Source organism: Leptosomus discolor, chromosome Z (genome assembly GCF_034619465.1).
Source record: "Leptosomus discolor isolate bLepDis1 chromosome Z, bLepDis1.hap2, whole genome shotgun sequence".
NCBI classification, from domain to species: Eukaryota; Metazoa; Chordata; class Aves; order Leptosomiformes; family Leptosomidae; genus Leptosomus; species Leptosomus discolor.
Window position 1 is genome coordinate 6725782 of NC_141419.1, and position 27609 is coordinate 6753390.

Genomic DNA, 27609 nt, shown 5'->3' on the forward strand with positions numbered 1-27609 from the left:
AGCAGCCTCGCCGGGGACCGGCTCTCTTGCCAGACCACGGCACTGATCCTGCCTGCCCTCGGAACTCGTGCTGGGGGAGAGCTGTGGAATCGTCTGATTGAGACAAAAATCAAGCGAGGGGCTGTCTCAAAAGGAGGGCTGAGTCTGGGTGTATTCCTGCTTTGTGTCGTGTTTTTAGCTAGCTGCTTTATGAAAGCGAATGCCTTACACAGCTGAAGAGGAGGCGCCTGCTGTCGCTCAAAAAAGTGTGTTTCTGATCTTTCCAGCTCAGCCCTGAAAAGTTAATGCAAGTTGGAACAAAGGTACTTGCTACCAGAAGAAAGTGATGCAAGCCAAACAAGCAAATGAGCCTCCTGGCCTTGGAAAAGAGCAGAACTCTGCCTGAGCGTGGGCTGGGAGAGTCTCCCCATCCTGCCAAGAACACCTCATCTCTGCACCGCCGGGAAACATCAGCATGTCGGGGGAGCCAGAAACACATTTTGGATTGTCGGAAAAAACATCCAAACCCCCAAGTGCTTTACTTTCGACTGTTCCCAGTCGCATATGCTGTTCTGCCTCTGGTCAGAGGGTGTGGTCTTCCCATTAATGGAGAGCTATCAATAGTGCTGATGAGAGATACGCGCTTGTATCAGCAGGAGGGTGCTCTCCCCTCTCTCCCAGCGCTGTGCTGGGCTCGCTGTGGCCATCGTTCATCCCTGTGGGCAGTGGAAGGAGCTTCCACAACACCTGACCAGAGATCCAGGCTGGGCCTGCAGGACTCCATCCAAGACCAGAGGAGTCCTAGACCCGGAGGCCCTTGGCTGCTAGTCTTTAATTCCCAGGCAGGCTACCTGGGAGCAAACCAAGCACCCAGGGAAGTCCTCCAGTTTATCCTTTACCATGTCCTAGGGCAGTGGGGATTGGCCACCAGCAAGTGCCTGGAGAGGAGCGCCTGACTCTCATTCTCACACTTTTCAGTGGAAAGTCCCGTCAGATGTGAGAAGGACCATCCCTGCCTTGCCAGAGCTGGACCCTCCCAGAGACCCTGATGGCTCATCATGTACTTATTTCTTTGCATAACAGTTATAACATTACCAGGCTGAACGTCAGAGGAGATGCCAGGGCTCCTTGAACAATATCACTGCTCTCTTGTCCCAGGACACTACTTTCCAAGAGTGTTCTCAGACAGAGCACCCCTAAAAGGCTGGTTCCCCTCCCTGAGACCCCTGGGCTCTGACAACAGGGAGCACAGCACGTTCAGGAGGGGAGAGCACAGGAGCTAGTGGAGGCCTCCTGCCATGTAGGCATCTCCGTTGGCTCTGCTTGGGCCGGTCTGCAGGCCCCGGCGTGCCCACGGCAGCTCAGCCCAGCGTGAGGGAGAGGGTGCCCCAGCAGCCTGGCCAAGGCTTCAAAAGCTGCAGGGTGACTCCTTGGCCACCCTGAGCTTTGTAAGCCCAGCCACAGGTTCTGCCACTGGCAGCTGGCATCCACGGGCATCAATCCTCTAACGCCAGAAAGGTGGATGACAGCGTCATCTAACATCCCCTGTCTGCTGTGGTGCTCTGAGATCCCAGCACAGAGTAGGTTGCAGCCAGCAACACCCAGGGCAAACCATGCTTTATCTCCCAGTGCATTTTCAACACCAGGGCGAGCTCTCCAGGAACAAGACAATCGTTCACCGTGGCTTGGACGAGATGGATAAGGCCCCAGAGGAGCAGATGCACATTCTATTTCGCTTTGACAGCTTAAATGTCATACTGCCATTGCAAACCCGACCATGGCATACATTATCTTACAGTTAAACACTGTATATCACCCCAAAAACACTGGCAATAAAATTAAATATTTCATAAGGTTGTTATTTGGCTGCTGTGCTGCAGCAGGAACCAAGCGCAGCCCTCTCCCACAGACCTTGTGCCGTGAGATGTAGCAGGGGTGGTAAGGGTGGGAGGCCCGAGCAGCGAGAAGGTCTGCCCCATTCCCTGCCTAGCCCTCAACAGGGCCCCCGTCCTTCTCCCCAAAGCCCTGCCTGGCTCTCCAGCCTCATAGTGAGGAGCTTCCTTCCCCACCTGGATTCCCAGGGAGGGGATGTGGGACGTGACAGGAGCCGCCTGCATTTCTCTGAGATGTCAGTGGGAGCTGGGCTTCTGGGGAAGAACCAGTTTGTCTTTGGCTTGGGCAGAGACCTGTGCTCACATACTTTTGTATCCATGCCCCTATCGTCCTGCTCAGCAGGTATTTTTGCTGCTGACCCCTGAAAGCAGAGGTTGGTGCCTCAAGCCCCTTGCACGCTCCTGGAAGAGCCGACACATGCATTGATCTCCCTGGGATGGAGCACTGGGACCTTTGTTACAAAACCAGTTTTTCAGAGATTTCTGGCTTGGGTGCAAAAGCAACAAGTGGTCCCTGGGGTGGAGATGTGGCCCAGACCGACAGCGAACGCTCCCCGTAGCTGCGGGGCAAGGGGGCAGCTCTCGCGTTGAGGACCTCGACATGATCACGCCGTTGCGGTAGCAAACATGGAGGATGTTTGGCAGAGCAAAACACAAGCACAGCTGGATGTGCACGTGGTCCTTAAACTGGGAGGTAAAGAGCAGGTAGTGGAGAGCTGCGTTCGAGCACCCTGTGTTCAGATGACCCCCAGGAATTGCTCTGACATTGCTGAACCAGTAACAGGAGCAGGCAGCTGCTGGGATGTCCTGTGTGCAGCACCCGGTGTGACAGTCCTTGACCCTGCCTGGGACCTCGGGACAGCAGGTTAAAGTGAATAGTTGTTCATCATCACCACTGGTGGCTTAACAGCTGCCTCCTGCCCATGGCAGACCCGTAGGTTTAGTCTGCCATCACCAGGCAGGTGAAAATGCTCTTAGCAAAGCTGTACAGAGAGGACAGGGCAGCGAGGGACTCGGAGAGGTCTTGGGCATCTTGCAAGGACTGTGTGGTTGCTTGTAGGGCTCTGAGCGTGCTGCTGGGCAGGACCCGAGGGCTGGGAAGGTACTGCTTGTGCTCCCAACGGAGAGGGTGCCAGGGCAGAGGAGCTGCTGGCGGCTGGTCACAGCCCGCAGGAGAGGAACGGTCAGAGCTTGCCTTTGGCACAGACACACACAGCCCCCAGCAGCAGCCACAGCCACTCGCTTTGGTCTGTTGCAAGGTCCCTTGTCCCCTTCCTGGGCACCGCTGGTGTGTGTCCCAGGCTCGGGCTGCCCCAGCCCCCTGCCCCAACCCACCATATTGCCACTGCCAAGGCGTGTTCGGTGGCAGCGGGGCAGCTTTGCCTTTTGTTTTTCCTTCCCTTTGTCTGTCAGCATTGCAGGGTTCCTCTGTTCTGTCTTATTTTGGGGTGGAAACATGACCTCCCTCTGAGCTGCTGCCGGGGAGCATCCTCCTGCTCGCCCCACGGTCCCACGTGCAGGCCGGCTTGTGGCCCTTCCTGCTCGGATTTTGCACAGTTTTGCCTCTTTCAGATGAATAAAGACTCGGCATTATACGGACTAGAAGACCAAGGGATGTTAAGAATGAACTGGAACATAACTGCAAAATACAGCATGTCCAATCCAATTTTTCCTAGCAAATGAAACGGATCTGGTGGAAAATAAATACAGAACTTTCAGCAACAGCGCTCTTGAAGAGCATTTGAGGGGGATGAAGAGATTTGAATAGATCAGCCCTTTACACCTCTGCACACCCCTCCTCCCTCCCTTAAATGCCATCTTTAATAGAAATAAATTAGAATAAGTGATCAGCCCTTGCCTCCTAAAGACAGGTGGCAGGGTAATATTAAAAGAAATGAATAAAAATTCATTTAATGAGCATTGTTAATTAAACCTGGAAATCAAAGAGGTCTGAGTTGTGGGAATTCAGAGGGAAAATGAAAATGAAGGGAGCCGTAGCTCGGGGCAGGAAGAGCGGAATTAAATTAAATGCAACGCGGGATCGTGTTTGTTAATGTCGATCACACATCGCGGCGCGTTACAGTCGGGGCTGAAGGGTTTGTTCTCCGCTCGCCCACAAATCACACGCGGCCACCAATGGAAACTCCCGCGCAGCCACGGGCAGCCCGCTGCTCCCGGTGAGACCGCGGGGACCCCCCCTCGCCCCCGGAGCGCGATCACGGCCCCCATGGGCCGCGGGGGGCGCGGGCGAGCGCGCGGTGTGTCCGTGGGTGCCCGGGTGCCGCGAGTGTGTGTCGGGGGGTGCGGGGGTGCACCCCCTCATAGCGCTGGACGGGTGCAGCACCGCACCGCCGTGGGCGGGTTACCGGGGCGGGGGGCGGGGGGGCGGGGTGTCAGTGGGGATCACGCTGTGCCGCTGACAGGGCGCTCGCCCCGCCGGTGCCCGGTGCCGTGCTTAGGGTCCCGGTGCTGCGAGCCCGCCTCGCCCTGCCACGGAGGGAGGGCCCAAATAGAGGGAGGGATGGAGAGAAGGAGGGAGGGATGGAGGAGGGCGGGGAGGAAGGCACGCTGCCTGTCGCTGCTCTCCGTTTTCCCCTGTCTCGCCCGCCCTCCCGCCCGTCCCCTCGGGCAGGGAGCCAGGCCCGGGGCACCCCCAGACATTTCTCTCTCTCTCCAGGCCAGGGCTGGGGCTTCCCGCTCTCCATCGGGGAGGAAGGGGAAAGAGCCCCTGGGGGGACCCCCGGAGTCTCCCGGCAGGAACGGCCCCGGGCCCCGCTCCGGCCGCCGTCGGGCAGAGGCTGCAGCTGCCGCCGGGGCCCTCACTGTGCTCACGGTCCGGGTCCCCGCGCCCTGCTCGGGCTAATAAAGTCAAACCGTAGAGCGTCGCCGCGGTCCCGCAGCTCGTCCGCACCCCCGGGCCCTCCTGGCCCTCGGGGCTCGGTCCCCGGCGCGGCCTCGGGGCTCTCCCCGACAGGGCTCTCAGGCGGCGCTGCCCGGGGCGGGGGGAGGCTGGGGGTGGCACCGGAGGGGGGTTTGTGCCGCACCGTGCTACGCGGGGAGCGGCGGGAGCAGGGTCGCCCGACGGCGCGGGGAGCAGCAGTGGTCGCGCTCCCGGGGGCGGCGGGCGCCCCTCGCCCTCCGCCCCGTCCGCCTCCCGCCGCCGTCCCGCTGTGCCCGCCGTCGGGAGCCGTCGGGAGCCGTCGAGGCCCTGCGGGAGCGGGCGGCGCGTCCCCGTCCCCGCGCTCTGACGCGCGCTCCCGGCGCGGCGGGCGCGCCCCCGCCGCTATAACTGGCGCGCATGGAGTCGGGGCCGGCGCAGAGGAGCGGGCGGGCGATGGGAGACGCCGCTCCGGCGGGATAGAGGGGCGGAGACGGGGGCACCCCCGGGGCCCGGCCCGCCCGGGGCTTGCCGCGGGCCCGCACAGATGCTAGTGCACAGCTACCCGGGCATGGTGAGTGCGGGCCGGGGCGCGGGCGGGGCGGGCCGGGCCGGGGCCGGGCCGGGGGGGGGGGTCGGGGCCGGGGGTCCGCTCCTGCCTCACCGCCGCTGTCTCCGCCGCCGCAGGACCGTGCCGAGGGGCTGCCCGGGGCACCGGCCGGGGCCCGCCTGCCGCAGCTGCCCGCTCTCAACCAGGCGCCCTACGGCTCTGCTCCGCCGCTCTGCCACACGCCCGCCGCCGACTTCCAGCCGCCCTACTTCCCCCCGCCGTACCCGCAACCGCCGCTGCCCTACCCGCAGGGCCAGGAGCCCGGTTACCCGCACCTGGGGGACCCGTACGCGGCGCTCAGCCCGCTGCACCAGCACCAGCAGCCCGCCTGGCCCCCGCAGCGCGGCCGGCAGGACGACGCGGGGCTGCTCTCGCAGACCCACCGCGCCCTGGGGCTCGATCCCCGCCGCGAGTACCCCACCGTGCCCCGCCTGCTCCACGGGCTGCCCGACGGCGGACACGGCCTCGCCGACGGCCCGCTGGGCCTCCACGGCCTCGGTCACCACGGCATCGAGGACATCCAGGTACCGGGGAACGGAGGGTGCCCAGGGAGGGGCGGGCGCGGCACGGCGGGGACCGAGCCCACCGCCGCCTGTGCGCCCGGGGAGCAGGGGGGTGTGTGTGTCCGGTCGGGCCCCGCAGCATCCGTACACCAGGGCAAGGAGGGCCGCAGCGCCGGGAGCTCCGTTACCGGGGCTCCTCCGTGCCCGAATGATCCCTCCTGCCCGGGGGCAGCGGGTGACCCTGTCCCCGTCCGCGCTGTCCCCACGCCCCGAGCGGCCGGTGCCCGTCCGCACCGGGAGCCGCCGGGTGACGGCTCTTGCTTCGGTGCTTTCAGGCCGTGGACGACGGCGGGATGAACCTGCTCGATCAGTCCGTGATCAAGAAAGGTAAGAACGCGGCGGCACGGCGGGACGCAGCACCGGGCCGAGCTCCGCGCCCCGCTTCTGCCCTCGGGGCTCCCCTGCGTCGGGTTTCCCCCGCCACAGCCGTCCCGCGGGGCCGCTCCCCTCCCGTCGGGAAGGGCTCGCTGCTGTCCCCGGCGAGATTGAAACGAAAGCTGCGAGTCCCGGGGGCCCAGCGCGTCCGTGTCCCCCCGGCCCGCTGGGCTCCTCCTGCCGGTACCGAGGCCGCCGCTTCTTCCCGGTACCGGGGACCGAGGGACCCGGACGGGGGGACCCGGCTATAGGGATGCCCAGGGGCCCTCCCCGTCGGCAGCCGACGACGGTTTGTGTGGGAAGCCCCGGGGATACACCGGCAGCTCTCAGCGGCAGGTCCCGGCGCTGCCGGTCCCGCCGCCCCGGGCCGGTGCCCTGCGCCCCGCGGCGGGGGAGGCAGCCCAGGCCGCGCGTGGCTCCTCACCGCCTCGGGCGCGGAGAGCGCTGGGCCAAGGCTCAGCGCAGCCGTTCGGAGGGGATCGTACCGGGGGGAAGGACGCGTTTAACGGGGGTGAGGTGGTGGCGCGGCCGTAGAAACCGGTGCTGCCCGTCCCCGCGGCCGGGGAGCATCCCGCAGCCCCCTGGGCGGCCGCCCCCGTTCCCCCGCCGGGGCTCACCCGCCGCCTCGGCAACAACCCGGGCCTGCCGGGACTCCCCGTCTGCGGCTCCAGAAACGGGGCTTTGCCCCGGGGACCGGCGGGGAGGCCAGCCCCTCCTTCCCGGGGCCTGAGCGGGGAAGCGGGCAGAGGCCCCGCACGGCCCCCGATGTCTCCCGCCGCCTCTCCTAATTTACTGCCGATTCTCCCCCACCTGCTAAACAGCCCCTCTGCTTCCAGACAAAGCCCCGTGGTTAAAACAGCTCAATTCCATAAAATATTTTTCTAATAAAAACTTCACCGGAGCATTGCTGGGAGCGGGGGGGACGTGAGCGATTGATGCGGCTGCTCGGGGCGGTAACTCGTTTGCAATATTCAAGCGCTGCTCTTGGCTTCTCCCCGCCATTTTTTACAAAATTACGTGGATAGAAAGGACGTGTATAACTGCTGCTCCGTGGTACGGTCTCCAGCACCGGCGGGCGAACGAAACCGCAGCTGCCCGGCGGGGGGTTAACGCGGCCCGGCCCCGTGCCCGCAGCCCAGCGGGGTGCGGGGTCGCTGGGTGAAACACCGAGCGCCTCGGGGGCAGGGGGGGGTGCTGGCCTCGGCCGGCCCGGGCTCTGGCAAAACACCGCTGAAAACGGGAAGTTTTCGGTCGTCGGCTGCGTCCGGGGCTGCAGCAAGCTCCGGTCCCGGTCCTGTCGGGGACATCTCCCATGGCCCGGCCGCAGCCGAACCCCCTGTAACTGCCCAGCCCCGGCAATCGGGAAAAAATATCCCGATCGTGTGACTCTTCGCCCGCCGACATCGGCTGTGGCAGTCGTTACGCGGGGGGAGCGGCGTTCACGGTGCGTTACAGCCCCTTTTCCATCAAAATTGCGACGCTAAGAACACAGCTTCATTACACGGGGCATTTCAGTGGAGCATTAATGACCGTAATTATTTTGGCTTTAATTAGAACACATGAGAGGCGTTTCATTAAATATCCTTGCGTGAGAAATGGTTGCCACAAGCTGCGGGACGCGTGTGCGCTCGCTGGGCAGGAGCGCCGGTCGTGCGCTCGCTGGGCCGTGGGTGCCGGCAGCACTCGGGGCACCGTCACAAAACGCTGCGGTGAGAGTATTTGCCTGGAAGTTCGGTTGAAGTTACAGTGGGGTTTGTTTGTTGTTTTTTTTTTTTTTTTTTCCCTCCTTTTTTTGAAAAAATTACTTAGAAATTTTCGTCTCCCGTCAGGAGGATTTGTTGTTGTTTAGTGCCAGATTTGTGCCTGGGGATCTTTAGTGTCTTGAAAAAAAAAAAAAAATCAACCCCAAAACAAAACCAAAACAAAATAACCCTGGCTGAAAAGTGGGGCCTGTGGGTGCAGGTCGTCTGCAGCCCCTGTGCCTGCGGACACTCGCTGTCCCCATTCCGGTTCCCTTGGTTCGTTGGGATTTTATTTTCCTGCTGTATTTGGGATAAAGACGCAGATATATTTTTGGAGAATAATCAGGTTTCGACCACAGCCTTGAGGGAGGTACACTATCGGGGTGTCCCTGTCTCTGCTCAAAGCCCCGAGTTTGTTGGAGCAGCTGAGAAATGGATCAATCCGAAGCAAAGTGTATGTCTGGGGGGGGGGCGCGGGCAGCCCCCTCCCCAAGGCGGCCAGCAGCGACCCGGCAGCCGCAGCGCGGCCGGAACGGAGGCACCAGGGGGGTTTCTTGTAGCGGTGGCAGCACCGGGCGCCGCATCTTGCACAGCTGCCCGGTGCTCGGGTCGGGCTCCGGCGGCGTCTCCGGTCCCCGTTTGCCCGTATTTCGATGGCCGTGCTCCCCCTCCTCTGCGGAGCGGCCCTGGAAGCTATGCTCCAAAACGGACGAGTTCGGCTCAAAAAGAAAGCTGGGGAATTAGGGAAGCTGCAGTCTCCGGGGAGGTCCCGGGTCCCGCCGCAGCCCGGGCAGCCGGTGAGCCCGAGGACCGGGAGAGACCCTGGGAGCGGCGGCTGGCGGTGTGCTGGTCCCCCAAATCACGGGCGGTTCGCTCCGCGCCGGGGGCAGCGCTGCGCGCAGGAGCTGCCAGGCGGTAGTGGCAAACGCAGCTGCTCCCCGCTCGAACCGGGCGAATTAATTTCTTTTCAGTCTGCTTTATTATTATTATTTTTTTTTAAATATATAATACGGGGGTCGTTCTTCCTTCGCTGGCTCTGTCTGCTCTGAACTGACTCCGTCTGCTTTGAACTGACTCCCGGAGCCGCAACGAGAGGTGAGCCCAAGGAGAAGCCCCGGCCCCCGCGGCCGGAATGAATTAGGAAAAAAAAAAAAATATCAGAGACGGATCCCGAGCGGTTTCCAAGCAGACAGTGAAGGCGAGGAGGTTTGCAGATGGACAGCGGGGTTTGTCGGTGCGCCCGTCTCCGTGGGGAGTGAGGGTAAACGTTAAAAAGAGCAGTTCCGTCATAAATCGCACGGAGATCTCAAATATCGCACCGGGGATGATTAATCCTTGAATTCCTGACGATATGGCCCTCGGACAGAAACCTGATATAAACCTGTGCATGTGAAAACAGATAAATCTCTCCTTAATTAGTTGTCGAGATCCTGTTGTCCTGGTTCAACAAAATATTAATCACCTGCCCCAAATCCCTGCAGCCACCTTGTAACTCCTCTATTTGGAGGCGCTTTTAATTCCAGCCAAGAGCAGGGAACCCCCCAGTCAAAATTAGAACGAAACGGGGGGCTCTGGGGCCCGTCCCCATCGCGGGGGGCGGGGGGGGGCCGCTGCCATTGCATGTGTCCCCCCGCACGAACGGGCCCCAGCAGCGGGCGCGGGGGTTGCGCTGCCCGGCGCTGCGGGAAGGAACCGCCCGGAGCCCCGGAGAGCGATGCCACAGTATCCCTGGCTGCGTGTTTGTTTTTCCCCCCTTTCCTTCTTAAATAAGCTTCATCGTTTTTAGCAGTTAATATCATTACAGGGGATTTTTGCAGAGATCCGAGGGATGCAGCGTGCCGATACCCCACGGGTGTGTTTTCCCGAGCCTGCAGCGCTCGGGCCCCTTTTGCTGCAGGTGGCCACGAATTTAGCAAGCGGCGGAGGGAGAGGAGAAGGGGGATACCGCCTTAGCAAGGGCTCTGGGTGGAGGGAGCCCCGGGATCCCGGTCCCGCAGCCCCGACCGTGGCTGCGCGGCTCCCGCACGGCGGGCTGGGGTAGCCGGGTCCCGCAGCGGGGTCAGCGCCGGGAGGCAGGTCCGGGCTGAAAACGGGCGTTCGGAACTCCGTTTGCACCATCGCTCTCGGGACTGGCTCCGGTTCGTTATTCCCGTGGGCAGCCCTCGGGCTGGAGGCGTTTGGCGCCGGGTGATGCGGGGGTCCCGGGGGAACCCCGGTGCGGGGTGCGGGGGTGTGTGTGTGTGTGTGTTTGTGTTCCATTTGGCTGCAGGGTGCTGGGTGGGACGGAAGAAGAGCTGGGATTTCACTGCAAGCTGTGAATAGCACTGAAAAACGGAGGATCAGCTCCCCTGTAGTGGCGTGACAAATAGGGGATATATTTAGTTTGGGAATTAAATGGATAAAATCCTGGATAGGGCCGCAGAGCTTTCATGAATATCCTTTGTATATGCATTTGTTCGTTCTCCCTCTTTTTCAAAAGTATTTCAGAAATGGTTTTCGGCGCCTTTTGCTGTTGTTGTTATTTTTTCGTTTTTGGGTTGTTTTTTTTTTTTTTTTCTTTTCCTCCCAATCGTTTATATAAGACCAGGAAGATATTTGGCTTGAAAACAGTAAAATTAACTCTGAAAAAGTTTGCTCCTGGCCTCTGGTTTCTTCAGGCTACAGCAGCTACGGGCGGTTTCTGCTCTGTTCACCTGCTGTGCTGGGGTTTAGGCGCCTGGGACAGCTACTCGTGCCTGGACCTGAAACCCTCCTGGAGACCCAGCGAGCCCTAAGCAGCTGGTGCTCCTGGTGCGGGTCCTTCCCTCGGCTGGGCGAGGAGAAAGGGATCGTCTGTTTACCAACCCAAGAAGTACGCTGCTGCCCTCGGTAGCAAAAAATCCTGCAGCTTGGTCGTAAAATAAGGAGGGGTTTTACTGCTTTGACATCCTTTCAGGATCAGCAGCAAGCTTCTGGTAGAGCCTTTTTATTACAAAGAGAAACACAAATCTCCTTCCCTGGCACCTGGAGCCCGGGGGCACACTGGGGTGCAGGAGCAGCCTGAGGTTGGGCCGGGGCAAGACGGGGCCCTGCGAGCAGTGGGAGCGGGGAGAGCCGCAGGGGCCTGCACACCCCGCTCGCGGGCAAGCATTTTGGCTGCAGCGTTTTACAACCTGGCGTACAGACGGAGCAGGGTGTAGCCAGCACGGGCTCAGGCTGGCACCCAGGCGTGTAGGGCACACGGGTGCTGCCTGGCTGGTGGGGACTGAAATCCCCTGGCTTCGTGTCGAGGCAGCAGGATTCGGCCGCTGCGCTCTCCCTCGTGTTTGTGACTGGTTTAAATTTCCATCGGAGGCTTTTCAGCTGCTCCAGAGTGGCAGTGCTAGCGTTTCTGCTCAGGAATGTGGACCTGTTTGGCTGGATGCTGGACAGATGGATGGAAAGCTGTGCCTCAGAGTGCTCCGAGCCCACATTTAGAAATACTGCAAGAAGTAGCTGTCACTACTAAAGAATGCAGCAGAGGAGGGAGATTAAGACCGAGATCCTCAGATCCACTCGCCACCACACGCGAGCTCCAGGTTTTGAAGAAAAATCTCCCCGTGGGCTCCATGTGCGGGGCTGCTGGTGGGACCAGGGTGCTGGCGTGGTGGCAGCGGTGCCATTTCTCCTTTGTTTCAGCGCAGAGAGAAAGTATGAACTGCCGCATGAAGCCAGATGTGGCAGGAAAAAAAAGTCCTGAAAGAATGGTAGATTAGATAAACATCATTTCCTGTGACGAGCAAGGTAATAAATGAGGTCATCCTGTAAAACACCCGGGGCTGCGAAGACACGTCTTTTATAAGACTGTCCACGGATGTGGGCGGAGGTGCTTGGACCCCAGTCAGACGCTGGGTGCTGAGCTTGGCTGGCAGAGCCCTCCTGGCTTTCTGCAGCTTTATCTGCTGCGGCAGCTTGCCTGAGTGGGAAAAGGGGCTCACCTGGGACAAGACGGGTCTTGACTGGAGGCTTTGCTGCCTTAGCGCCGCTCACAAAGGCTTTAAAGTTTAGACAAGCCCTCGCACACACCGCGAGATACAGCGTTCATCAAAACACAGTCACACCTCCCGATCCGGGCGCTTCTCCCTCGCACACATGTGTGCGCGGCAGGAACACCTACTAACCAAACAGTGAAACTTAAAAGAAAGTTTTTACTCTGAACTGCATCCAGATCACCATTCCTCCATTAACATTATATTTTTTATGTCCTATAATTGCACCAGGATAAACCCAGGTGTGTGTTCATGTGAGATAACACACGCGGGCACCGGTGAAGGCGCTGGGCTTTGTCTCAACCTCCCCAGTGCCTCCCAGGCATGTGTTATCTCCAAGTTTCATGTACCTTGTCGTGACTTAATGTTTAATTAGATGTTTTCAAATGAATTTTTTCTTTGTTAGAAGTAAAGAGCAGTTCTTAAAGGTTCAGAAAAGCCAGCTTGGGTTGCTTTTTTGGCATGTTGGCTTGTGAGTTAAACCAAGTCCAGCCAGAGGTGGACCCCAGGTGAGGCTTCTCCTTGGGACAGCATCAAGCGAGGCACATGGGTGCCCTGGGCAGGCTCTGGCCACCTCTTCCTCCGTTTCTGGGGCCGTGAGATGTTTTTGCAGCTCAGTGGCTCAGCCAGTGCTCCACTGCCGCAGACCCTTCTCGTTGTAGACACAGGCAAGACCCATGGGGACCCATTCCTGTGCCTCCAGCCCAGGGTCACACCAAATCTGCAGCAGAGCAGAGGCAAACGTAGATCATTCCTCCCTGTTTAGTAATATTGCAAGATACATGATCTCAGAAAAAAATATGTTTGCAATCTGCCTTAATTATTTGAAGAGCCTAAATGAGGTTCTCTGAAGTCCTAGACTAGCACCCTAACCACTAAACCCTCCCACCCTTTCCTGTGTGATCGTAGGGAATTACTCATTCTTGCTGTCCTTCCATTTGTTTGTTTATTTTAATTCTCAGTAGAGGAACTAATTAGCAAATGTGGATATAATGCTTGGAGCTGCTGCATGCTCAGCTCTCGTCTCCATGCCTCATCCCATACCCAGCTCTGCCCTGTCTGGGTATCACCTTTGGTTTGGGGAGAAGTTAAATGTTGTGGCTTAGTGGAAAAGAGCAGAGAAGCACAAGGGAGTGAGAAGGAATTGCTAAAAATGAGCCCAAGTTACTCATTGCAATTAAATGGCCCAGACCAGTGTGCCTGCAGCTCAGGTGCGAGGGGTTCTGGAGCAGGACAAGGGGAGCTGCTCGCAGGTTCACCTTTGCAGCCTAAAAAGCCGTCGCAGCTTCTGTGGCGCGTGCTTGGGATTCCAGCCGCGCTGAGTCTCCCCACCCTCTATCTCAGGCATTTATCTGGCATCAGTCACCCAAGTGCCGAGGCGCCAGGGAGTGAGGGATCGGGTCAGGCCCTACTCCCTCTGGACTGGTCGGACAGGTCCCAGGGAGCAAGCGGTGTCCCCAGCGAGGTGGCTGTGCAGGGATGGCGTGTCCCTAGGGCTCCCTGGAAGATGGCCCCGTGCATTGGGGAAAGTGGGGCCACAGTCCTGGGGCTGGTGAGGTGTGAGCAGAGGATCGGAGCAAGGGTATTGAGGGTGTCTTCAAGCACAAGATCCAAGTTAACAGGAGACAGGGGCAGTTATCAAGGAAACGTCATCAGAGGGTTCGTAGATGCTGCAAGAGCTGTGCTGCAGTCTCCTGCATGCTCCCACGCAGCCAGCTGACTTCTTCCCATGCAATTTCTGTGGCTGGTTGGCGTTTTCCCCTTAGAAAGATGCAGACATCCTTCCCCACGGCTCCTCCCGGGCACCGTGGTGGGCCTCGGCCACTGTGGAGGTGTTCCCCAGTGTGTGCCCTGGCTGGAGCACGGTGCTGACCAGGCTGCAACACGTCTGCTTTGCCAGGCATTAGAAACCCAGAGCACCTTCTGAGCAAGGACAAGCAAAAGCACTTTCACTGTGATAAGTGGGAGAGCGATGCCTCTCCCCAGAGCGATCCCCGGGCGAGCCGGCGGCTCCAGAACGACAGGTACCCGACAGACTGACATTGCTGCGGTCTGAGACTCAGCTCAAGACCCTCCCGCACGCTCTGCAGATTGGCAGCAAGTTCTATATGAAGAGAAGTATTTTTCTGTTATTATTCATGCCTAATCTCTGCTGAAGGGTCTTTTGCCCTTCAATAATCTAAATACGTTTTAACAAATTGATAGCAACACTACCGTGGCTTACGTGGGATCCGCCGCCGTTCGCAAAAGACACTGCATCTTTGTTCTCCCTTTTTAGATTATGTAGATCCAAGCCACACAAATTCAGGCGCTTCTATAGGGAATACAGGGAAAACCTCTCAAGCGTGTTACTGTAAAATGGATTATACTGTTTAAACACATAAAGATCCCGTAGACTGGTTGCCAAAATGTAATGGGAGTTTGCGCTGCTAAATGAATCAACCTGTGATGGTTAATGCTACGGGGCAGAGCGGTGGAGTGTGTGCGAGTCCGGGAGCACTCGCTGCCGCACAGCGCGGCTGAACCGGGCCGGGGGTGACGTTGGATGAGAAACTTTCCTTGGCGTCAGCACAGAGCAGCACGGGTTTCCAGTTCCTTTGGCTTAAATCCTCGGGCTCTGCAGCCTCCCATTTCCCTTTCTTGCCTTCCCAACACCTGCATGCTGTGAAGCACATGGGCTCTACACGAGCAGAGGCAGAGCTGCCTCGGCCCTTCCAGGGCAGTTAGTAATGGAGCTCAATTTTAAATAGTTATTTTCCTAAGGCGCTTAGCTGCAGATTCAGAAAAAAAAAAAAATTTTTGAATCAGAGGGAGTGAAATAATCTGAATTACTGCACAAACTGACCTTTGAAATGGAGTTGTAGAGGAACAAGTGAGAAATGCAGCGTTGAGGGTGCTGGGGGCACCGCAGTGCCAGAGCAGCTCTTTCATCGAAGGGCAAAACCCATGTGCAGTAAATATCTGCAAATACACTTTGACATTCAAAAGCAGAATCCAAATTCTTTTTCATTTATTTCCTGCGAAGGTTCAAGCAATTGAGGTTCACTGGTTGGGAGGACATTTTAACCATTAATATTTGCTGCTTTCCAGTGTGTTCCTGAGGTTACAGTTCAGGCTGCTACATCAGAGGCACCCCAGACAGCACGGCCCAACCCACAACATGAAGTACGGCAGGGAAACCTGTGGGATCTCACAACAAATGGTTTGTGAGCAGTTTCCAAAAAAATTCACAAGATACTCTGAGCAAGCAGCCCATTCCAGGCTGAATCATTCCTAAATGGTAAAGCAGGGAAATGCATTAGCTGAAGTTATTAATTACAAACTGCTTACTAATCCCCTTCCCAGTCCTGAAGGAGCACGGGGTGCTTTTGCAAAGGTCTGAGTGAATTTTGCCATGATATTGATTGGCCATTCTTATCAAGACACGATATAATAAGCAGGTACTGTCTTTAACTGAGATGTTGTATCCGCCAGTCTCAGGGAGGCTGAACCTTCCTGCCCATTGAGCCATCCCAAAGCTGCCCAGGAGCAGAGACCTGCAGTGACACACGGCGGGTACTTTGCTGGCTGAAACAGAGGCACAGAAAGAAAAATGCAATTAATATCACATGGCACCTCAGCATGTAGTTCATAACTTAATGTATTGATTTGCATGGGAAACAAAATGTTGAGTATGGGAGTTTTGCATAGGCATGGGACCTCTCCTGATTAGCTTTCTCATGGGAATAGTTGGAGTTGTATCCCTGCTCCCTCTCCTCTTCCGAGGGTCTCAGATCCATTTCCCTATCAGGACTCTGCAATCTGGAAAGCCCAGAGATAAAAACCAAGATTCGTTCCATCCTTCCATTTGAAAAGGCCTTCGAGCCCATTACGGTGTTTCCTAGAGAGGCTCTTTGACATGGGGACTTGGTTCAGGTTGTGCATTCAAGATAAAGAAAATACCTGTATAATCCCCTCTGGGAAGAAAGGATAATTACAGACTGCGGGTTTGAAATACAGCTGATGGCACTGACCTCCTTCCCTGGACCATCAATAAATACCTCTCTGCTGAAACACCAGGAAATTGAAGCAGCTGAACTCTGCAGCACCTCCTCAGTGAAAAAGGGCTTTTAAAGGGATGGTAGGAGCAGTTGCCTCTGGCTCACACCCACATGCAGATACTTCTTTATTTATATATGTATCTCCGTCTTATAATTTACATCAGAGACATTCAAACGAAGGCGAGATTAGTTCACTGAAAGCTCTTCCTGAAAGACAGCAGTAATCCCCTGCCTTCCTGGAGCACCTTTCACCAGGGGCTGCGCCCAACCGTCCATCGGCCAGAGCTGCCCCCGCTGCCTGCCTGGAGCGGGGCAGAGCCGCAGGAACACCTGAACACGGCGGGGAACAAACCTGGGGGGCTCAGGGCTGTCCCCACTGACCTGCAGTATTGTGGAAGCAAAACCCCAGCAGCTGCAGCGAGGAGTGGCCGAAAGAGGTTTGCAAGGTTCAGGCGTCCCCTTGCAGGGTAGCATGACCCAGGCCTCCCGCAGCCTTTTTTTGGGCTGCCCTGAACCCGCAGCAATCCCTGACGCAGCCAAGCTGACCAGTGCATGGCCCTGGAGAGGGACCAGGGGGGCTGAGGTGCTTTTGGGGTGGCTGGAGACAGTGCTGTGCCTGGAGATGAGAGATTGTTTTGTCTCAGGTAGTCTTCTAAAAGGATGAACAGACACCCCTTTAAAACGCCATCTAAACTGTAGCACACTCCTACTTTTGACACAGATGTTGCAACAAAAGCTCCAATATCCAGGGATTTGGTGCTGCTGAGGAGGAGGATTTACCTGTAACGTATCTAAGGAGAGAAGAAAACAGACTCGTAAGACGGGCAGCGATTTGCATGTTGCCTCTGGACTTGTTTTTCCCCTTGCAGCATCCTGAGCTCCAGCTGGAAATAGAACCGAACAAATAACACCACGACAAGCGATTCAGCTTCCAAGTACCACAAATTTTCCTGCTTACAAATCATTTTGCAAGCAGGTAGCACTTTCCTCGTGTGGAAATGAGTCAGTACTTCATCTTTTTGTAGGTAAAGTCTCTTTTCCCTTCAAAGCAAAAGTCGACGCTCTGCAGTCAGCCCCCGAGCGCGGGCACATGCAGCTCCTGGCAGCACCTGCACACCCAGCCTGAGCTGCAGATGCACTTTTTTGCACTGAATATTTACATGTAAAAGTGGCTGTTTCCAGGAATCTTAGTGGTAACTTGAGACACAAATGTTCGTGAATGCAGACAAGGAATGAGAGGGAGCGCAGGAGTTTGGGGGCAGAACATTGTCACCCTGGACCACGTGGGAGAGGGACGATGAGGCAGCAGAGGCAGAGGGCTGCGGATCAGTCTGTGCTGAAACTCGTCGGGGAAAAGCAGGAAATTCTCCGAGGCTTTCTAGTTCCTTGGGTAAAAAGCCTTTAAGGAATAGGTTCCTTTTGCTCCTTCTTCTTTGTACGTGGAACTTAAAAGCTGAGGGACCCACCTCTGCAAACCAGAACAAAAGTGTCAGAAACTTTATGCTTTATCTTGGGACACCTTGAAGGCACAAGGCTCCTTCCTCCACCCACTAGATTCACAACCGAGCGATCATCAGTTTGGGGGCGTTTCTCTTCTTTCACCCTGCTGCCTGGTGTCTCCTGAAAAGCCCTCACAGAGACAGGGCTGAGGCGCCTGTCACACCCGCAGCATCGCTGGAGGTGCCGAGACCTCGTGCTCATGGGGACTGCCTTCCCATGCCTGTCTGCCTCCCCAGGGAGCGTCAGCACATCCTGTGCTTCGGCTCTGGACTGACTCCTTCCAGCTACATTTACCACCCAGGGACTTCTCACCCAGAGATCCCTTTCAAGCAGGGATCACTCAGCAAGTTTTAATTGGGTATTGCAGCATCCCTCCCAGGTAGATGTTGTTACCTCCATTTTATTGATGGAGACAGTCAAGCCCAAACTGTGGAGGTGACCTGCTCAGTGTCATAAAACAATTCTCCGGTGGACCAGGGAGCCGGCTGGGGCCATCCCAGCCCACGGGCTCCCCACCACCCCCAGGCTGCTGGCTGGGCAGGACATGGGGGGACAACTGCATGCAGGCAGGGTGCCCTCAATCTTGGGGAAGTCGAGGGACGAAGCCTTTGGTGTTCTTGGAAACCCAGGCCTGTTTTGAAATCGCTCATGCTCTCTGAATCGGGGGTTTTCATGACACAGCAGACAGAGACATGCAAGTTTCATCATCCAACAGTTCCACTCAAGGTATGTTTAAAAGACAAACCAGATCCAACTCAGCACGAAGAAAAGCATCTCTGATGGGAGAACACAAGCCTCGCGGGTTCGAAGGGAAGATGAAGCCACGTGTACCTGCTGCGTAGCACCAGGGCAGGCGCCTCGTCTAGCAGTTTGTGTCACTCTGCAGTGCTGCTCAATGTGAAATGCTTAATGTATTGCAAGAGGTACCTGCCTGGCAACATCAAAGGAGGCAGCGAGATGCTGAGCCTCGTGGAAATGCTTCCTGTGACATTATACGGGTGAGATGAGGATAGTTTCCCTTCCCATGTTCAACAAGACATCGTACACCTATTATTGACTCGCTGCCATTCCCAGGAGCCAGCTTCCAAACACAAGAGCATCATGAGACAAGATGACGCAGTGACAAATATTTCACAGCATTGGAAAGAAAGTCTGGAGCTGTAAAAGCAGAGGCCATACTTAATCAGTTTTCTATAGATATTGCCCAAGTGTCAGGAAGGGCTGTAAACCCCAGATTGCTTACAAAAGCATTGCCATATACCAGAAGTGTGTGCATTCAGATCATGCCCATATGCCTGATCTTTGGTAATTCACTTAAATACTTTACCTCAATTCTCCCCAGCTGCAACAGCAAGCCAGCTCACCCAGGCACTGAGTTAATGACTGAAGTACCTGATCCTGTATCAGCACTGGACTGGGGATTAGCAACATGTGAAGCTCTTCGAGATCTGTCAGTATAACCTTATTTCAAAATCAGTTTTCACTTTCAAATCAGACCCCTCTGACACTTTCTGCAGTGCTTACCTGTGTTGCTCCCTAGCCCAGGTGCAGCATCCCCAGGATCAGAGGCTCACCAGGGCAAAATGCTTCACTGGGGCTTTAGTTTGTGAAATCTGCAGCTTTTTTCCTCAAAAGCCCCTCACGCTCACAGCACCTCTTGCTTGAGAACAGGTCTGGCAGTAGCACAGCAGAGCTGTTCACCCTCTGGCTGCCCCAGATTCAGCTGTGTCTTTTTCATGAGGCTCTTGATCTGAGGCCACCAGTACTGGTGGGTCCGGCTGCAGCTCCTGGCTTTTGGGACCAGCCTTTTCCCAACGCTGCCGCAGGCTCCCCAGCTCACCCTCCATTCATCCATCTACCTGCTGATTGCAGAGCTCGCACGGGGCCAATCAGGAAATAATAATAACAAGAGCAGATAGCAAAGAGAGGCATAAGAGAAAAAGACCTCGCACTCCTTAGGAGTTTTCCGAGCAGCTGCTAAAAGCCCAACGCCCCCTTTTGCCCCTTTCTTTGGCTGAATCAACCCAAACACAGCCTTGCAGAGGAAAAGGCAGCTTCTGTCCTGCCCTTTATATCTTCCTGGGGGAGGGGGTGTCCCAGCTGAGCCCTGTCTCACTCATCAGGAAAGGTCGGGTGTGAGGGGGCCAAGCCCATGGGCACACGGTGATTTGGGCACCAGCATTTAACCCTTTCCTCATCAGCCTGTGTAGTGCGTCCGTCCATCGCTGTATGAATGAGCATCTCTGGGGTGTGTTTCTGCTGAAAACCCTGTCCTCCACGGTCATGAGTGGGAGCTGTCCATGGGGATGAGCAGGGTGAGAGCTGGCTCGTTGAGGGAAAGGCGACGTCCTGCCCCTGTGCCAAGGACGGGTATCTCCTGAACCCAGGAAACCTCAGAAGAGGTGACCAGTGCAGTGACACCAATGTGAAATTTCTATTTCCAGCTGCAAAGCACCGTGCGGGGCTCAGGTCCGTGCCTTGGCTGGCCACTCCGCTTGGGCACAGTGACACTGAGTGCCTCCCACTCGGGTCATGGCTATTCGGAGCCAGGCGCCCAGAAACCTCGTCGTGAAAACCCCGTCTCCGCTCTGGCCGTTTATTTCTCTGCCCCGTAGCTCGGATGAACCCTTGATGCGAGGCCGTGCGAAGCAGCACGTAGCAGGCACCTGCATGCACCTGTCTTGGTCTGGAAGGGTCCCTGCCCGCGGCGGCAGCGGACGCAGCGGGTCGGCGTGCTCGCGCGCCGGGGCGTTGGGCTGTCGGCTGTGTGCCGTGCCGACCCGCAACGGTCTCATGCTTCCTTCTTGTCTGCAGGCTGGCTCAGGTGCTCCGATCACCTGCTGCTTGCGGGAACAGGAAAGCAGCAACTGAAGATCGAGGGGGACTTTTGGTTTACTCAGATGACAAGAGACAATTTTGGTTCCCCAAAAGCCAAGGAAACAAAGCTGTCAGGCTTTAATGGTAGCTTGTCTCCCTCCTGCAGCATGTTTATGGGCAAACAAGCTGCAGATCAGACCAGGCAAACAGCAGCAGGTGAGGCCAAATAACAATAATTAATACTTAATGGCGAACGTGGCTATGTTTATTCTTGTTGTATTGAGGCAACGTTGTCTAATGGCTGAAGCACTGTTACAGGACTCAAGAGACCGGCTCCGTTTCCAGCGCTGCCGCTTAACCTCTGCGTGATGCTGGGCCAGCCACCCGCCCTGTTTCTCCCTTCGCACTCTGGCTGACCCGCTGCTGGGGGTGCTGGCTCCCAACGGCACAGGCGGCCCCGTCCCACGCCTGCACGTGCCAAACGTGACGGGGCTCTGGCCTCGGCTGGGGCCTCGAGGCAGAAGAGCAATGCCAACAGCCATGTTCTGTTACGGGTGCCCGGTGCCTGCACGGTTTGCTTGTGGCACGGAGCAGGGCTGACCCAACTGCTCGGGGCATTAACCTCCGCAGCGGTAGGCTCTGGGTTATGGCTTTCAAGGGGATTTGTTTCTGACAGTAGCATCGTTCCTAAAAATGCCAGTACGTGTTTCAAAAGTGCTGTGGTGTCTCCGTGCTGCGCATCGGCATCCATCCGTGCCTTCCCACCACCCTGCCCTGCACCTTCCCGCACGCTGCCGGGCGACTCGCGAACGCACCAGAGCTGTGTCGCACCAACCTCCAGCTCCGGCGTTAACTCACACTGGTGCCGGCTGGGTTTGCCCCCTCCCCAGGTGCCCTGTTTCATGGACATGTGTGGTGAGGCACGATTCCCCTCTCTCCTGCATGGCTGTTCAGTCCCCCGTGTGTACGCAGGTCCTCAGCCATGCATGCGGCTCGAATGCACACCACCGCATGATTTCAGGCATGCACAAATACGCGAGTGTATGAATTACACAGAGCTCTTCAGGAACAGACAAAGTATATGATGCTACAAGCAACACCTGCTCTCCAGGGGTGTCTGGTTTGGGGGTGGCCCTTGCTGCAGCAGAACCCACATCCGCTGGGCACCTGGACCTGAAGTGACACATGCAGCAATGCACGGATACTTGTGAAACACGCTCTGACTTTTTATTTTAAGGGTGTCCCCTAGAGACAAATATAACCTGTTCTGGGACTGTAGAAGAAAGCTTTGACGTTGCTACTTCCTGGAAATAGCTCTGGTTTCCTACACTGCGTGGTGATGTTTCCATGCTTGTTCGCCCCTTGCTGTCCCTCAACCAGCTACAGTCGTGGCAAATGCCAACACCACAGCTGCTGACTGCAGCAGGGCACCGGTGCCTCCTGCCCTTCAGTCGCCCGACTTTGTACAAGTTCCACGCTGAGAGGAAACTTAATGTTCCTTTGCTCTTTTCCATTCATCTTCTAGTCTTAAAACAAGAACCATTTTTATGTAACACGTGCTACTTTTTTATTGCCACACTAACAAGTTGTTGAGCTGTGTTTACAATATGCTGATTGTAAGCGCCCCCTAATAGGCCCAGTCTATGTGCCCTCCCCAATTAATTTTCAGGTTTTCTGTTTCATTTTGGGCATGTGTATTTCCTTTATAAAACCTGCATCTCGCCCTGGTATTCGTCGCTGCGTTTCTTGCAGGACCCATCTGAAGGTGCGTTGTGGAACAGTCATTACCGAGGAACCACAAAGAATGCCAGGGCCGAAATGATCTGGAGCGATGGCATTTGCAGTCCTCTTTGGATTCTTTCAAAACCTGCTTTTTTCCAGAGTTAAGCTGGTTATTAATTTCAAAACATAAAAGCCAAAGAGATTTGGCACATGTTTCAGCCACAGTTTTAACCTATAAACCTTTATTGCGTCTAAGCATGTTTCTTACTGGAATGACGTATGGGAAAACCGTGCCCACTTCACCCCGGGTGCGATGCCACGGGCCCGATGCGATGCTGCAGTCACCATTGCCTGTCTAACCTCTTGTGTTAATTGACTTTTGCCCATTAAGCAGAAGGAAGCCTGTGCTGGGTTAATTTGGTTTGATCTTCTCGAGCTTCCTTTAAGCCAGAGATGATGAAAGTTTAGGGCTGCGGCTTGTTGTGGGGCTAATCCCAAAGCTGAAGTCAAAGAAACCCTTTCCACCGGTTTCTGTTGGCGCACGCTGGCAAACATGGCTCTCAGCCACCCCAGCATTGCCCGGGTTTTATGCAGGGCATGACGGTCGGAGCTCAGCCCTGCTGTCCGGTGGGATGCAGCCGTGTGCGGCTGGCCCAGGCAGGACAGGAACGGCACCCAGGCCAGCGCGACGAGCCAGCACTTCACCCTGCCACCCTCCTCCACGGAGCGCCCAGAGGAGACAGGGAGGGGAAGCTGGTCACAGGTCCAGACAGCGATGCTGCGGACAGTCCTCAGCCTCGCAGGAGACCAGCCCAAAACCTTGGGGTTAATTACAGTAGAGCTGGGAGGCGTGGGAAAGCAGGCGAAAGCAGAGTCCAGGCTTCTTCCATTTTTTTTTTTCTTTATTTAGTTTAGTTTCATCACCCCACCTCTCTTCTTTTATTGAGGAAAACAAGGAACTAACTGAGATATCCCAGCCAGCCACGCTGGCGTCTGCGGACAGCAGTGCACGGGTCCGGGGGGGCTAGAAAGCTGCCAGGAGAGTCACCGAGTGGCTTCCCTGGCTCTGGAGTCTCTCAGCCACGGTCTCCTCTTCTCTCTCCCTTCCCTGTCTCCCAGTGCCCATCCCCTCGAAGGCCAATGGCACCACCATTTCCACCCTGTCCATGAACAAAGATGGGCTGATCGGAGGGGTGACGAATCCCAACGAGGTCTTCTGCTCCGTGCCTGGCCGCCTCTCGCTTCTCAGCTCCACTTCCAAGTACAAGGTGACTGTCGGGGAGGTGCAGAGAAGGCTCTCGCCCCCCGAGTGTCTCAACGCCTCTCTCCTCGGCGGAGTCCTCCGCAGGTAAGCTGTTCCTGAGAGCTCTGGGACAGCCCAAGGGCACAGGGCTGCACTGAAATTCAGGGGGTAATGCTGAAGCAGGCTTTGTGCTCAGCACCAGCTCTTACCTCTCAGATTAAGAGATGGGAAATTCTGGTCCGTGGTATGTTGGGGAATAGCATTTTTGTTGCTTTTGCTTCTTTCCTTTCAAACCTAAAAGCTTAAACTGGGGTTATAGTTATTAATTACATTATGATTTTTCCCTCTCCTCGTTTTCTCTTTACAGAGCGAAATCAAAAAATGGGGGTCGGTGTTTAAGGGAAAGGTTGGAGAAAATTGGACTAAATCTACCTGCAGGAAGGCGCAAAGCTGCCAACGTCACCCTGCTGACATCCCTCGTGGAAGGTAAGAGTCGCTTTCCACTCTCGCAAAGGATGGGAGTGCCGAAACTTCAATACCCCTCATTTGCAGCTTTCCACAAACGAGAACGCTTAAAACAAAGTATGCAGCGGTCACCACCGACCGAGACTGGAAATATCCCTGTGTAAGTCTCCATGCTGATTCAAGCATGTCTGTCTCCCAAAACTCAGACATTTCTGTCGGACCAGTCATAGCCCGTGGGGAAAAGGCATCCACAGCCTGACCGGGGCCGCGAGCTTCCTTTTGGCTACATCCAAGTGTGCCGCTTGTTTCTGTGAGCTAGTTCTGATAACACTTAGCCAGGTCCACAGAAACCAAACACCAAAAAAGCTTGAATAAAGGTGCCAAGAATTTAGCAGCTGTTCTGTAGCTCTCTGCGCCCACTCACGACACAACTCGAGTGCCACCAACCGTGCCGCCCTTGGGCAGTGTCGCCCTGTTCTGTCGAGGCTCCATCACCACACTCAGGCTTGTGTCTTGTCTCCCGTAAGAAGGAGATGCCCCGTAGCCGAGTCCTGTCCCCCTGGGGCAGCAGGGGACAAGCAGGACATCGAGCAGATGCCGCAGAGCTCTGAGATCTTGCGGGTGGAGTTTGTCGTAGCCAGCCTCGGAGCGTGGCATGGAGGGCTGCGGGCAGCACAGCCTTGGCAGGCAGCGTGCGACCTGCCCTGACGTGTGAGGTGCCCCTGCTTAAAGCCGCATGTTTTATTTGCTCCCCTCCTACTTTTCGCGCTATGGAAATGATGATGTCGCCGCTGCATCTTGGAAGAAAAGGACACGGGACGCAAACAAATGCAATGACAGCTCCGGCTCCCTTCGAGCTTTGGAATCCATTGTGTTTGCGCCCAGCGTGTTGGAGGCAGCTGCCTGCAGTTTCTGAATAGAAAATCATCTCCATTGTTGCCAGCAAATTAAATGACCCGCTTCATTAGGCGGAGGTTGTCACTGAGGGCAGTTGGTTCTTGCTGAATGAAAGGCTGATTTCCATTAAAAGAAAAGAAAGAAAAGAATGGAAGAAAGAAAGGAAGGAAGAAATGTACATTCTGATTTCAGGTGGCTGCTGATGTTTTTGTTACTGCTCCCCAGCTCATAGTAAACAAAAGAGTGGTGCCATGTGTACTTGATGGCTATAGCTTCCTCCTGCACATACGGGTGATGGTACTGGGAGATGTTGCACCCAGAGGAAGGTGCTGCTGCATCGCCATTACTCAGCACGCAGGAACTGGCTCGTGACCCTACGCCCCAGGCACCCTCTTTCCTGGACATTTGCTGTCTTGGTTTAATTTGTTTCCTCCCCTCTGCCTTCCCAATGTCTGTTAATTTAAAAAACCAAAAACACTGGGTGCTTTTTTGAGGGCTAATGATATACTTTTTCTTACGCTGACCCACAGCCACTCATGTAGCTGGGGGAGAGTGGGTACTGGGGAACCCAGGGGGCACTATGAGGGCTGCAGGTAGAAACGCATCTTCCTCTGGGAGCCCTTGCCAGGTCCACCAAGTGCGTGCCCTCTCTTGGGCACCTGCTCCGTGAGAATAGCTCCAGCATGGGCCCAGGGGAGCAGCAGGGCTATGTTTCCACTTCAGAAACATCCTTAAGCTCTCAGAAAGAGATGTGCATCCAGACAGGCTCCTGTGGCCCCTCTGCCACATAGTTATATGCTATACAGGAAGCACAGACACTTTCCCATAACATGGCTTCACAGACTGAGCTCCGGGAGCTGGGGAGGCTGTGATGGGATCTAGGTTAATGCTATTAGGATGGATGGCCTAATACGTATGAGCAGCAGGGGGGCAAGTCAAATTAGCTCTGCCTGCCCGACCAGGATTTCGGGTGTTGGGCATGATCAATTGCCATCAGCTCTGATTATTTCCACGGGGACGCCTGGAGATGGATCAATTCCATCAATGGGTGGGCACTTCCACGGGGTGATGGATACGTTGCCTGCACGTCCAGCCCGAGGGCCCCTGCTCACTGCAGGAGGATGTAAACCCGTTCCTTCTGCCTGTTTCTCACATCCCCATTTTGTCAAGCGGTCATGGGGCTAAGGTCGCTTTTTCACCCTCCAGCCCCTGTTTAAATCTCTGCTCGATTTGGAGAGGCCAAGCAGAACATTTTGGAAGAAGCAGGGAGAGAAAGATCCAGCAAGGGAAGGAACCAAGAGAGAAACACCTCTGCCATTCTTCCTTGTGGAGCAGTAGCCCAGAGAGTCGCACCTCAACCTGCTCCAACTCCAGCACCATCTTGATCCTTTTTTTTAAAAGCTATCAAGGGAAGGAACCAGCTTCTGTTCAGAGTTGGCTGTGGTTCATTTGAACCCATGTAGACTCATTGTCTTACAGATGAGTATAAGAAACTCCTAGTGGTGTCTTTGCAGCAACCCAAGAGCCAAAGGTGGAGAGAGCTCTTGGGTGGCGATTGAGAAAGGAAAGAGCTCCAGTCCCAGCAGAAATAAGCCACACCAGCGAGACGGCTGAGGCTGCTGCAGAAAGCGCTCCCCTTTCATGCAGGTATTGACACAGCTTGCTAATCTGTCCTGCTCGTAGGTGAAGCCGTTCACCTGGCTCGGGATTTCGGGTACGTGTGTGAAACGGAGTTCCCGGCCAAGGCGGCAGCAGAGTACCTGTGCCGGCAGCACTCCGATCCCACGGAGCTCCACACCAGGAAAAACATGCTGCTGGCTACCAAGTGAGTACAGACGGCAACGAGCCACCGCTGCACCAGGCACCCGCAGCCTGGAAGGGCAGTGTTACCCCCAAAAGCTTACTCTTCTGCAGGGGGGAGATGGCCTCGTATGCTGCACACAGATCTGAAAGGCGTGCAGCGAGGTGCATAGTTAGCATGGACGGAAAGGCTTGCTCCTACACGGGAGAGCTTACCCTAACCCCGGGGAGCATTTCGGCACTGCCCCTTGGGAGCAGCAGCAGCTGCACCAGCTCCGACTCTGCGCCCAGGGGCTTTCCGCAGGCTGGAGACGAAAACCCCTGGAGGGGACAGAGCTGCTTGGGCAGGGAGAGGGAAAAGAAACCCCAAACACACCCACGACCCTGCAGCTTTCCAACCGCATTTATGGTAACGCAAACCTCTCTCTTTCAGGCAAATTTGTAAAGAGTTTGCAGACTTGATAGCCCAGGATCGCTCGCCGCTGGGGAACAGCCGCCCCTCACTCATCCTAGAGCCCGGTGTCCAGAGCTGTTTGACTCATTTCAGCTTGATAACCCACGGCTTTGGGGGCCCGGCCATCTGCGCAGCGCTCACAGCCTTCCAGAACTACCTGGTAGAGTCCCTGAAGGGGCTGGATAAAATGTTCATGAACAGCACAGGGAACGGGCACACGGCCGGAGACTCCAAAGTGTCAGAAAAAGAAGTGAAGCATCGGAAATAACATGCTGTCTCCCTCCCTCTCCCTGGCGGGAGCTTTCCCCAGTCGTGACAGATCGCACTGGGGGGAAAGCTGACCTGGTGCACTGTTTTCTGAACTGTGACATTCGAACTTGGGATGAAACTCGTAATGCAAACAAAGAAAAGACAAAAAAAAAAAAAAAAAAAGATTTAAAGAATTTGAGAAGAAAACAACTCGAAGGGACACCGGGAGATTGAGAAAAGAAGCCAGGTTGATGGCTTTTGGGTTTTGCCTTTTTTTTTTTTTTTTTTTTAATAACTCGTGGATGCAGGAAGCCAAGTCATGTGCAATTTTACTTTGTTTTGTTTTTTAAAAACCCATAGTGAAATCCTGACACGC

General features: G+C 55.9%; 1 protein-coding gene across 2 annotated transcripts; it reads left to right on the forward strand.

Moving 5' to 3' along the window:
• The first annotated feature begins 5296 nt into the window (after positions 1–5296).
• TFAP2E (transcription factor AP-2 epsilon) lies at positions 5297–27252 on the forward strand. Of its 2 annotated transcripts, XM_086479645.1 has the most exons (8): positions 5297–5323; positions 5437–5883; positions 6198–6249; positions 20401–20619; positions 23245–23473; positions 23736–23854; positions 26414–26555; positions 26964–27252. In XM_086479645.1, the coding sequence occupies exons 1-8, from the start codon at positions 5297–5299 to the stop codon at positions 27250–27252; spliced, it is 1524 nt and encodes a 507-aa protein (XP_086335771.1). The 2 variants fall into 2 exon arrangements, with proteins under 2 accessions (XP_086335771.1, XP_086335772.1); XM_086479646.1 differs by lacking the exon at positions 20401–20619.
• The last annotated feature ends 357 nt before the right edge of the window (positions 27253–27609 follow it).